General features: G+C 29.5%; 4 protein-coding genes across 5 annotated transcripts in view; 1 reads left to right on the forward strand and 3 right to left on the reverse strand.

The window, feature by feature from the left end:
• The window catches only part of LOC108762540 (dynein heavy chain 1, axonemal), a 102,920-nt gene that overhangs the window by 51,748 nt on the left and 37,732 nt on the right, over positions 1–13,440 (reverse strand). The gene's annotated exons all lie outside the window — the stretch shown is intronic.
• Positions 1–13,440, forward strand: part of LOC108762513 (thyrotropin-releasing hormone receptor) — a 39,321-nt gene that overhangs the window by 12,321 nt on the left and 13,560 nt on the right. The gene's annotated exons all lie outside the window — the stretch shown is intronic.
• The window catches only part of LOC108762492 (cytochrome P450 9e2-like), a 15,476-nt gene continuing 7,693 nt past the window's right edge, over positions 5,658–13,440 (reverse strand). Inside the window, exon 2 of the mRNA XM_018509517.1 lies at positions 5,658–5,688. The gene's annotated coding sequence lies outside the window, so the exon portion shown is untranslated. The remainder of the gene's footprint in view (positions 5,689–13,440) is intronic.
• Positions 6,170–7,873, reverse strand: LOC108762504 (cytochrome P450 9e2-like). Its single transcript, XM_018509538.1, has one exon. It carries the CDS (start codon positions 7,803–7,805, stop codon positions 6,267–6,269), a length of 1,539 nt encoding a protein of 512 aa, XP_018365040.1. The 5' UTR covers positions 7,806–7,873; the 3' UTR covers positions 6,170–6,266.

Below are 13,440 nucleotides of genomic sequence, written 5' to 3' on the forward strand. Positions count from 1 at the left end.
CGCGCGCGCGCGCGCGCGCGCACGCACGCACGCACGCATCTTACTGTACAAACTAGATGAATTATTTGTAAGAATAATAATAATAATAATAAGGACACAAGATTAAAGAAATTAATTCAACTTTATAATAATATTGTGTGTGAGAACAAAACTTTATCAAAGTAAATCTTATTTTTAAAGAATCATACTTCGAAATTGATCATCAAAATATTTAATATTCCAAAAATAGAAAGTGTAAGAAATAGCATTTGAAAAATAGCATTAAAGTTTTTTTGAACAAAAGCTTACATTGAATTTTTAATTAATAAAAAAACAAATTGTTTGCTATTAGATTTTTTCTTGTTTATGGTAAATTTAATAATGTGTATTATTAAATATAGACACATGTACATTTTGCATATTAATATGAAAATGAAAAATACATAAATTTATATATAAATTTTACATATATTATTTACACATAACATTATAAATTTTATATAAATTGTCGATACTTAACGTTTATATTTTAATTTGCTTTTTAATTTAAATTTTAATATTACCAATTAAATTATTTAAATTTACGAGGCTATTTAAATTCGCTGTTATAACTGCGGTGATAAAAGGTGCGATAGTTCAACGAATATTGATGTGACAATTTATCGGGTATTATATATTAATATGCATAAAATACATTTGTAACACATGAAATGCATTCCTGTTTGTGGAAATAAATGGACATTGTATCGAATATGTCTTCTCTTAGGTTATGCATTTTGTATGAGCATGGAACGTATCAGAATTGAATTGATTACCACCGTTTTACTGGTTGTTTGAAATTTCTCTACAAAGCATTTCTATGAGAAACAATGAATAAATATATGTATTATATATACATAGTTATTTATTAAATACAAAACGAGACATAATAAAAAATAATATTAAAAAGAGAAAGAGAATGGCTTTCCTTAGAACTCATTTACATGATACGATAGTTTATCGAATTAATCGTTATGTTGAATCGGTTTTTTTATCGTGTTCTACGTACTGTGCAATACATTTTATATGTGTGTGTTTACATCATATGGTTGTCGGATGCCATTTTTAACCGATTCAGTAATTTTATCGTATGCGGTAAAATTACTGAATCGGTTAAAAATTACATTTTGTCACTGCACTGAAAAAATATGTTTTAATAAATATTTATTTGAACAGAGCCAACTAAACATTTATTTGCAGTAAATAAATATTTATTCAATTAAAAAAAGGTTGTTAAATTAAATTAACAGTTCTTGTACTAAATAAATATATTTTCATATTTAGTAAGTATTTTATTTAGTCAGGACTATTCAAATAAATGATTTATTAAAATTTAAAATGTTTTTTTTAGTGTACAAACTATGTATGTGACGATGTGGTAAAACAACCGAATCGATCGTCAGTGACGCATATACTGTAGTGGGCGCGTTTAGGGCTGCAGTTCGATTCATACTTACACGCTCACGAGCATCATTTGTCCCTGTTTAACTTTGATAAATAGCAAGAACGAAATTATTCCATGAATGTTATGAGTATGAATCGGACCGCAACCCACAGATGATATGGTTATCCTACCGATCCGACATTTCTGCTATAAAGCGCAGCATTTTAGTCAACTGTTTGACAAAACGTCTCACAGTTGGCTAATCTGCAAGTGTACAATTTTGTGCTTGTATTTATGTATTGCTATTACGCAATAGAAGATATAAATACAGAACTTTTAATAAGTTTAATAGGAAAAAGATATTGCAATATGTGATAAAATGTTGGATGTGTTTATAAAGATAAAAAATAGATATTTTTTCTATATTCTCAGAAATATCGAGAAATTTTAATTTATCTTTCCTCAGTTGATACATAAGTGTCCGATACAACGCCAAACGATCTCTAACTCACAACTCTATATGTATCGAATATCTTTTATTAATTATTTCGTGATGACGGCGAGATATAAAATAATTTTTCTGTACTTTCTATTTTTTCATACATGTACGCTGTCTCTCTCTCTCTCTCTCTCTCTCTCTCTCTCTCTCTCTCTCTCTAGCTCTCTCTCTCTCAATCATTCTGTCTTAAATGAAAAAATAAAAGCTATAATGTTAAATGTGACTAAAATAATAATTCACAGAACTAATTTTATATATGGTCTTGTACTTAAAGTGAGTCTTATAAATTATGAATATGATTCATCTTCATTTTCAGCTTCATATCTATTTGATAAGCATTTGCGCGCAATAATGATCATAGATTTCTTTGTTCGTTAATTTATTCAAAGATCTTTTCTCGCCATAAAAAATTTTATTCTATCTTTTTATTTAGAAGAATAATGAAAATTCTAATTTTTATTTCAGAATTTACAAGTGATTCTTATATCTGATTGGTAATCTAATATTAGTTATGCAACACGAAAATATAACAAATTGTTTCTTCTCTATAAATAACTTCTCTGTAAATAAATCTATTGTATTGTGTGTTACTACTGATTTTATTAATTTTTAAATCTTTTATTTAGAAGCTTGGAAAATATTCCATTCGTCAATAAACGATAGCTTATCATTTCAACATGTAATTTATATAGGGTAACTCTGGTATATACGCCGCGCTGGGATTTACGCCGCGGAAGTGAGAAAAAATAGAAGGAGTGGAGATCATTTTCTCGCAACTCTGTTGCATGCCTTTATGTTATATTAGTATTGAGTTACAATTTCAGCTTCTTACTGTTAATATTAATGAAATTATTGTGAGTTGAATCGATTTGTCACTGTGTGTGTAACAAGTAGCATTATCATAAATTATAATCTATATAAAATGATTACTGTAAGGCGTGTAAAAGACCTAATAGTTATTTCGTGATACATACATGTAGAGGAATAGTGTGTAAAGCATATTGTATAGCAAAATACAAGTGCTTTACTTTTGTATTCTCTTTGTTTAGTTTGTTGAAACCCTTGCATTTTTGCCATAGATTCCACCCATTATCTATATATAGCAAAAATGCAAGATTAAAAAAGTTTATTTTTTAATACGAAAACTAAATATTTCGGATTTCTAATATTTTTTTCATAGTAGTAAACAGTACGAAGTTTTTACCTAATATAGTTCGTTTATTTTAAACATAGTAAATAATACTTAATAAATTAAGTTTTTGATAGGTGCGGCGTACTTATATACCGGAGTTACCCTAATGATTATTACTGGATACCAAGATTTTTTTTTACTGTATATTGATTTTTGCTTCAAGTTGCAGAATGTCGTTAAGATCACGTCGATTTAATAAGTTTTGCTGTCACAAGAGTTATTGACATATAAAATTTATCATTCGTGTTGAGTTAGATTAAAAGTTAATTACACTGTAAAAAATAAAATGTTAATTTTAACTTAAAGACGTTTAATGGACTTTCTGAAACATGCAAAAATGTTAAAATTAACACAAAAATGTTAATTTTAACATTTTTGCATGTCTCAGAAAGTCCATTAAACGTCTTTAAGTTAAAATTAACATTTTATTTTTTACAATGTATCAGTGCATCATTCACAAGCAATTGAAAGACTGTACGGGAAAAAGAAGTTTCTGGATATATCTTGATGTTATACACAGCATCGCAGAATAATAAACGCATAAAGAACGTAATCTGAACGTAAGAAAAAATTATGTTATAACCAGTCAATGTAATAACAATAAGTAATGCATAATTTATCATGATTAGTAATTGAAGATAAAAGTGTATATTCATTATCATGGTCAATAAGTAAAAGTATAAATGTCGAAACAATAAATAAGTATTATACTTACTCAATTAATATTATATTATAGACACTGAACGATTTTTTATATTTAATTGCAAGAAGTTATGCAACTTTTTAACTAAAAAATTGGAAATACTTTATTCGTACTTTCGAGAGTTTGTTTATTTACAGAGGTTTATTTTATCTGGCCAGACAAAAAATTTTTAAGGCTTAATTAACAATTTATTGCTGTATTTCAATGTACTATTTTTAATATACATACAATGATAAGATACTTCATTATTCTAGACAAAATATATTATTAGTTATTTAAAATCATCATACATACACTAATTATACTATTATACGTATAAGCTATAGTTTATATAATCAAATTTTATTTCAATTCTTTCCCTCTCTTTCTTTCTTTTCCTTTTCTAAAAAATTAATACATTTTTTAAATTGTTTATTATATTTAAAAAGATAAAAACATATTTTAACAATAAGATATTTAATTACTTATATATTATTTTAACATACATACATACGCATTATATAAGTACATTACGTAACTAGAAAAATGTGTATATTGTCCAACTTTTCATTCTTCTTTACGTGATTAAAGAATGAAACTGAATAAAATTGTATAATTTATCATTTATAATCTTTAATTATGCAATCTTTAATCGAAGTACTCTATTACGCAATTGTACAAGATATGTTTCGTATTCAATGAAGACGTTAAATTCATTATTTTATCAAACTAATAATTTGAAATACGTGATAAAATATATTCAAAAATATAATTAAAAAAAATAATTTTCTTTCTTTTACAAAATTTTCAATTTCCTTTAACTTCAATTATTCCTTTTACAAATTGTCAAAGTAATATTATCATTAATTTTATTGACAGAACGATTTAAAATTATATTTTGAATTATAATTCGAAACTATGATATATTTCTTTGAAATATTTTAAATAGATTTTTTATAATTATAAATTTTATATTTAGATTAAAAATTAAAAGTTGAATAGAAGCAATAATTTTCAATATAAAAGTCTCATTAGGACGAATAGAAGCAAAGATTTTTAGGCAACATACACAAGCGTAGATTGTAATTCGAACAAAAATTTATTGTTAATTTATTCTTTTAATCTTATGACTAAGAATTATTGATCGTTTATTTAATTCAATTCTTTTAATCTTATGACTTCTAATTATTTTTATATTATTTATATTGTATACTGAAGATATAGGTCGAAACGTCTATAATTTGTTTCTGTAACGTAAGAATTTTAAATATATAACATTCGCAAAAAACACCTTGCCTGTGGTTGAATGCTTTTTATAATTTATGTTTGTAATTTGCGAGCCATTAGTGAATTTACAAATTAAAATTTTTCTTTTTCTCTTTCTCTCTCTCAAATACTTTTTACATAACCAATTCTAAAGTGATATAATAATCGAATAATAATAAAATGTTCACATTTTTTTATACCTAGTTTAAAAAATTAGTCATATTAAAACATTTAACAATATTTTATTTTTTATATTACTCAATAGCGCAAAATTTTCTATCATATCGTATTTAAAATTTTTTTTATGTAAATGTTATTAACTTAAAAATTTAATATAAATTTGTTTCTTAAAAAATGGGCTACATTAACAATATGGAATAATACGAAATCAATATTCATTATTATTCGCAAAGCTTATCTAATTTAAACATATATAAATAAACATAATAAAAAAGGAATTAAGCGTACCTACATATTACTGAAACTATAATTACTGTATTTTATTAAAATTTTTAATGTTGAAATTTTACTTTGTTTTAAGAAAAAATAACAATGTATATTTAAAAAAATACCTTCTCTAAAACTTTAAATTATTTACATGTTTATTTAAAGAAATCTCTCGCTATAATTTAAATGGTCAACTTTAAATTCTACATATTAGGTGTATAAATAACTTCTTCCGCGAGCAACTTTAAATATGCTAATAAAAGTGTATTTAAATTTCGGCGTCCAATTAATCTTCCATTAAAATTACTCAACCTGTATTTCGAAAGCTGTATAACAATTTGCAATTAAAATAACTACACTTTTAGTTTAATTGGAAGTGAACGCTGAAAAAATATTGTACATATTCACGATTACACTATTTTTCCTGCGGTACAACCGCCACTAAAACAACAAGAAAAATTGATGAGATTTACAGAAATAATATTGCGTTATCAAGAACGTGCCGAAATTGATTTAAAACATTTAAATGTAGTGATTTCGAAGTAAACACTAAATCGCTTTTCAAAGCAAGCCGCATTATTATTTCGCTGCAGTGTTTATAAGCTGTCTAGAAGATTACAAAAAGTGATAGATTTAAAAAAAAATATTTTGATTGAAATATTTGTTTATATTAATAAATACATTATTAAAAAGGTCGTGGAAACTTATGCATGTCCCCAATAATATCATGCTTAAAACGAAAAATGTATGATTCACTATTCCTCAACTTTATGTCCGCTCAATAAGCACATGTAACATGAGCCTTCGATTTTCTTGTTCGCAACTTCAACCAAAAACCTCCGTCCGCCATCATGAGAAACATTTTTTTGCTAAATACCATAGGAATTCGAGTTTTAATGTCGGGTTCGAGATCGCAACGCCAAAGTAGATAGAACAACATGACTTTTGCTTGCATTAGGGCAAACCTGTTGCCTATACAGATTCTAGGTCCGATACCAAATGGCATATAGACCGAGTTGTCTACATCACCGTTAAGAAATCTGTCTGGATCAAACTTATCTGGATGCGGATAGTACTTTGGATCGCGATGCAGACTGAAATTTGGAATCCATATGCTATCTCCAGGCTTTATCGTGATCGGTTCACCATCCGGAGTCGCTGGTGGTAGTTTGGTTTCTTTAACGCATTTTCTGTCAAGAAAAGATGCTATTGGATACAATCTGAGAGCTTCACTTATCACGGCGTCCAAATACTTCATACAATTGATAGCTTCGTAGGTAGGTTTGCCGTTGGTCTGCCTAAGAACATCGTCGACTTCCTCTCTTAATTTTCTCTGAACATCAGGATTGATACCAATTTCGTACGTTGTGAAACACATAGCTGATGATATAGTATCGAATCCGGCGAGAAAGAAAACAAACGCTTGGGCCGTCATTTCGTTAATGTCGTACTCAGGGCCGGTGTTCTTGTTCCTGGTCTCCATCATCAATTGAATCATGTCCGGGCGAATAATTCCTTGCTCATCTCTGGTCTTCACTGTGGTTGCAACAATATCTTTGAAAAAATTCTCTACCTCTGGACCGAACATTCTCAGCTTGATGAGTTTCGCAAGTTGCGGGAAGTTTCTATGCATTAAAAACTTGAAAGCTAACCAGCTATCAAAATTTAATGCTTTTCTGCCAAGTAAGAAGAATTCGTTGTTCGGATTTTTAAAAGAATCCACTTCAATACCGAAGGCACACGTAGCCACTGTATCGTTGGTGTATCTAGAAAGTAAATCTTTCATATTATACGTTTTGGCAGCTTCTTCGGTCTGCACTACTACAAAATTGGAGAAGTTTTCTGCACACTGGCAAATAAGTCCAAACATCATCTTCATCTTGCTGGATGTAAAACTGGGACTAAGAAGTTTCCTCATTTCGCGCCAGTGATCCCCTTTCAGGTTAAACAGATTTCTGCCGGCTATCGGATCGAGAGTTTCATTGACGAAACCATGGTGATCGCAGAAGTTATCGAACTGCTTTATAGCGATTGTGGAAATCAAATCTGGATCACGAATAACAAAGATTGGCATTATAAAATCGTAGAAGCCGAAGAACTTTGCGTTCGAGAAGTGGTTATACATTTTTTGTTGAAGCTCCATATGGCACATACGTTGAAAAGCAAAAGGTGCCATGTTTCCCAATATTGGAATTGGTCGCACATGGGGAATTTTCAGTTGCTCGAAGTAAGATAATTTAAAAAATAACTTATTTAGAACATAATACAAGCAGATACTTGCTGTTAGAATAAACAGAAGTAAAGTAAAAAGCTCCATCACGACAAGAATTTCCGGATTGACTAGTGATGAGATGCACGTATAACGAGCGAGATTCTGTTACTAACTGCTGCATGCTGTATGCACGCCACAATAAAATTACTGATATCGAAAGTTGCGTAAATATGAAGTATCTAAACGTTGCAAAGTCACCTTTCCTATTCAAGCAGAACAACAAGTCACGATAACGTCAAAATGACATTAAAATGAATGGAAAATGATTGAAAATTTAATTTTAATGATTATTCTGAAGTCTTTTTGAAATCATTTTAATATCGTAATAACTTGTTGTTCTGCTTTGGTATCTCCTTGAGATAATAATTATTCTTCGTCATTCTTCACAAATATATTCATCTGGAGACCGTAGTGTCTCGATGCTAAGAGAAGCGCAGTATTATATTAATATACGATAGTTATCATTTTTATTAAATGAATTGGATTAGAGAAAAAATCAATTAGTGTTTTATTTTAACAATATCATTGTTCAACGTTTTTTAATGAAGTAATATATACAATATCGTTTAAATAATTTATAATATTTATTATGTCTTTATCCAATTGGATACATAAATGATAAAAGCATAATAGGAATTAATGTTTATTTTTTTTTTTACTCATTTGTTCTTTATATAATCTTACGTTTGATGTATTTTTCAACTTATCGTGACTAATAGTAGAAGAAATAATGCAACAAGTAACTAAATTTGTAACTGTTACTTTTATCAGAAATCATAAATATATTTTTTTATTTTTAACCACACGTTTTCTGTAATAATACTGACACAAGATTTTGAAATTAACCAAAATAGAGTAAATTGTTTTTTTAACTGTTTGTAATATTATATAAAAATGTTTTTCTTTCATAATTAAACAATTCTATTTTTATATGAATTTTTATTTATTGTTTGTGTTTCCATATACACTTGACCATGAATATATTGTACCCTCACAAATTGACATAAACGTCCTATAATATCTAACGAAAAATAAATTGAAAATTAGTTTTAGTCAAAAATAATGTTAAATCTTATAACAATTTTGTTAATCCGTCTTTCGTTTTCTTTTCTATTTCAAGAAAATATGATAAAATGAGGATACTTTATAATAAGGAAAATGACCAAAGAAAATATGTGCAAATATGTCAGTGCTCTTTATAGAGGAGACCGATGCTTGTTGGCACAACAAGCAAGTTGGCATTGCCATTTATGTATTTATGGCAAAGAAAACAATGGAAAAGTTACTGCAAAGAATCTCTTTTATAATGTGGGTTCTTTCTCCAAAGTTTCATTTTAATCAAACAAGTTTATGGCAACAATCAAATAAATGTTACAATAAGAAGAGAAAAATTTGATTCAAGAGGAGACATTTAATTTTTTTAGCGTTTTATAATTTCGTAATAATATTCTTCATTTAAAGTGTCAAAACTAGGAGCTATGAGCCAAACTAATGTAATTTCTAAAATTAATAATGTAAAGAATGTAAAACAATGTACACTTAATAAAATCATGAAATACGTAATACAGGCAATAGGAGTCGACGCTGGTTATCAATTAGCACAATATTTCTTAATACTAAAAATGTAAACCTTAACTTTGAACGTTTCCACTCATGGTTTGAGTCTTCATCAGCAATCTTTCACCCTAGCGCAACGATTGGAGTATTGCATGACAAAATGATGTCTCCAACGTTTTTCATCTCAAAAATTGAACCGTTTACTATTGTGAGATAATTTTTGAAGATTGAAAATTATAATAATTGAAAATTATAATCTTCTTCTCAAATCTTTAAATATTGTGTTGGTTTGTATAGTGCAATTCTAATGTGATGACGGGATACAATTTGAAGCACATATCATGTTTAACACAATATTGATTCTTATGACATGTGAGTGAATTTTTCTTTTCTTGTCTGTCATTGTATACACTATGCACATATCGAAAAATTTTTTTATATATAACATCCAAAAAAATTTTTTTGCATTTTTTGCATTTTCTTAGTAATTCTATCAAGTTAATGTTAAATCCAAAACGACTGGACACAATCATCGCAGCGCTTCGTTACTGTTTAAATTATTAAGGATTATTGTACTGAAGAGGACCCGAACCGGAGGTCGAAACGTATACGCTTATCGTTATAGAATTTCTCAAACAAACTGTTTTTTACACATGTTCACCCTGTGTTGGCTCTCATAGGCATCACACATACACATACTGTTTAATTATTAACTTCAGAGCCTTTTTATATACTTTTTTAAAAAATATGTTTACTGTACATATGTACAGGGTGTTACAGATACATACTAGGCAGTACGACGGGTTGCACGGCAATTTTGCATAGGTTAAGCACCTACCCCCGGGCGCCTACCCATGCAAAATTTGCCGCGCAACCCGTTGTACTGCCTAGTATGTATCTGTAACACCCTGTACATATCTGCACTGAAAAAAAAGATTGGTTGCTGCAACAATTTAGATAATAAAATATGGCATAACATTTTTATATAGCTGGAACAACCAGTTTTTATCGAAATCATATACTGACATTGCAGATAGGCTAACGCAACTAAAAATTGGCTGCTACAACCAAAAACTGGTTGTTGCAGCTATATAAAAATGCTATGCCATATTTTACTATCTAAATTGTTGCAGCAACCAATCTTTTTTTCAGTGTGTGATCTGTTTTTTATTTTTCTATTAGGTTTTCATTAACTTAATATACTTATAGTTTATTGCACAGCGAACTTATACCGCGATCTACATCAATTTATTTCAATATAGGAGTAAGATGATTATACAGTGCAGCATGTTCGTATTTTACTTACTACGAAGAAACTATATAATGTACATATGTAACCATTCCTTATGAAAATACAATGTAGAGAAAGGTTTCTTCTATCATATTAATACATTTTAGTCATAATTAATTGTTTAGAAAGCTAGTGTCGAAAGAGTGAAAAATGTAGTGAGCATCGGTTTCTCCTGTTTAAGGCTAAGGTTTGAAATTGTTTAAGTATTATCATGTAATTTTACTGATATAACGATTTAAAATCTCATTTTGGATCATGCCATTGAAAGTAAAGATTTTCCATTTTAAGTAAACCTTTTATTGCTATATCAATTTTATATTTGTCGTAAAAATTAGATTTAACTAAAAAAGATTGTTAAAATTGTTCGAATCCTTTACATGTAACTATTTGTAAAGAGACAATAATTTGTAAATTAACAATAATTAGAAACTGCTTATATCTATTATTTTTTTATACACCGTTTAAAAAATTCACTGAACTAAAATATTTAACATCAATTTACTTGTATTGCACACAATAACATTTTGTATTACATTATACTTTAAATATGCTTTATGTTAGTGTTACTAGCTTAAACATTTAATATAAAATTATGTTATTTAAAACATAAATGGTAAGAGTAATATAAAATGAGTAAAACATAAACATCTATTACATATTATTTCTAAAATTTATCTAATATATATAAATAAAAACAATAAAAAAGGAATTGTATGTTATACTAAGAGTACTAGAATTATTGTGTGTTATAATAACACACACACACACACACACGCACACGCACACACACATTTTTAATGTTAAGAAATTTTTACTTTATCTTTTTTTAATAAAAAGTAATTATACATATTTAAAATAACAGCTTTTATCAAATTTTTTATTTTTTATACGTTTAATTGAGGAAAAGGTGAATTTTTACATGTTTAAAGAGAAAGCTCGTGTTATAATTTAAAGGATCTTTAAAGTATATAATTATACGTATAAAAAGAATGTAAATATGTATTATTACTGTTCCTTTTATGTCTGTTCAATAAACATTGTGTTAACAAAGGCCTCCAATTTCCTCATTCGCAACTTCAACCAAAAACCTCCATCCGCCATCATAAGAAGTGTTTGCTTCTTTAACACCATGGGAATTCGAGTTTTAATGTCGGGTTCGAGATCGCAACGCCAAAGTAGATAGAACAGCATGACTTTTGCTTGTATTAGCGCAAACTTGTTACCTATGCAGATTCTAGGTCCGATACCAAATGGCATATAGATCGATTTGTTTACATCTCCGTTAAGGAATCTGTCTGGATCGAATTTATCTGGATGCGGATAGTACTTTGGATCACGATGCAGACAATAATTCGGAAACCATACACTATCACCAGGTTTTATCGTGATCGGTTCGCCATCTGGAGTTGCTGGTGGTAATTTAGTTTCCTTAACACATTTTCTGTCAAGAAAAGGTCCTATTGGATACAGTCTGAGAGCTTCATTTATCACGGCGTCCAAATACTTCATGCAATTGATAGCCTCGTAGGTAGGTTTGCCGTTGGTCTGCCTAACAACATCGTCGATTTCCTCTCTCAATTTTCTCTGAATATCCGAATTGACACCGATTTCGTGCGTCATAAAACACATAGCTGTTGATATGGCATTATACCCGGCGAGAAAGAAAACAAACGCTTGGGCTGTCATATCGTTAATGTCGTACTCACGTCCACTATCATTGTTCCTTGTCTCCATCATCAATTGAATTACATCCGGGCGAATAATTCCCTGCTCATCTCTGGTCTTCACTGTGGTAGCAACAATATCTTTGAAAAAATTCTCTACTTTTACGCCAAACATTCTCAGTTTAAAGAGTTTCGCAAGTCGCGGGAAGTTTCTTTGCATTAAAAACTTGAAGACCAACCAGCCATTAAAATTGAACGATTCTTTGCCAAGTAAAAAGAACTCATTGTTCGGATGCTTAAAAGAATTCACGTCAATACCGAAGGCACACGTGGCCACTGTATCGGTAGTGTATTTGGAAAGTAAGTCTTTCATATCATACGTTTTGGCAGCTTCTATGGATTGCGTTGTCACAAAATTGACTAAGTTTTCGGCACACTGGCAAATAAGTCCAAACATCATCTTTATCTTGCTAGATGTGAAGCTGGGACTAAGAAGCTTCCGCATTTCGCGCCAGTCATCTCCAAGCAGATCAAATAAATTTTTATTTGCTATCGGATCGAGAGTTTTGTTGGTGAAGCCGGAATGATCGCAGAAATTATTGAATCGTTCAATGGCGATCATGGAAATCAGATCTGGATCACGAATAACGATGACTGGTGTTATAAAATCATAGAGGCCGAAGAACTTTGTGTCCGGAAAGAGATTGTACATTTTTTGTAAGAGTTCCGTATAGGATATACGTCGAAAAGCAAAAGGAGCCATGTTACCCAATAATGGAATCGGTTGTAAATGGGGAACGTTTAGTTGCTCAAAATAAGATAATTTAACAGACACCTTACTTAAAACAAAATAATATAAGCAGATGCTCGCTGTTAAAACACTGAGAAGTAAAGTAGAAAGCTCCATCGCGATATAAATTTCAAATTGACCAGCGATGAGGTGCACACACTACGAGCGAGCTTCTACTACTGATTACGTACATATGTCATGATATATATATAGATACATATACAGGGTGTCAATTATGTACCCATATACAGGGTGTCAAATATTTCGACAACTTCCAACATTAAAAAAAAACGCTGAAACACGTGAAACGATTTTTCAAAAAATCTACTTTCTGCGGGGGGTGGCGCCCCCCCCCACCTCCAAAGGGACCGGGGGGTG

This window comes from Trachymyrmex cornetzi, unplaced genomic scaffold (genome assembly GCF_001594075.2).
Source record: "Trachymyrmex cornetzi isolate Tcor2-1 unplaced genomic scaffold, Tcor1.1 scaffold11, whole genome shotgun sequence".
NCBI classification, from domain to species: domain Eukaryota; kingdom Metazoa; phylum Arthropoda; class Insecta; order Hymenoptera; family Formicidae; genus Trachymyrmex; species Trachymyrmex cornetzi.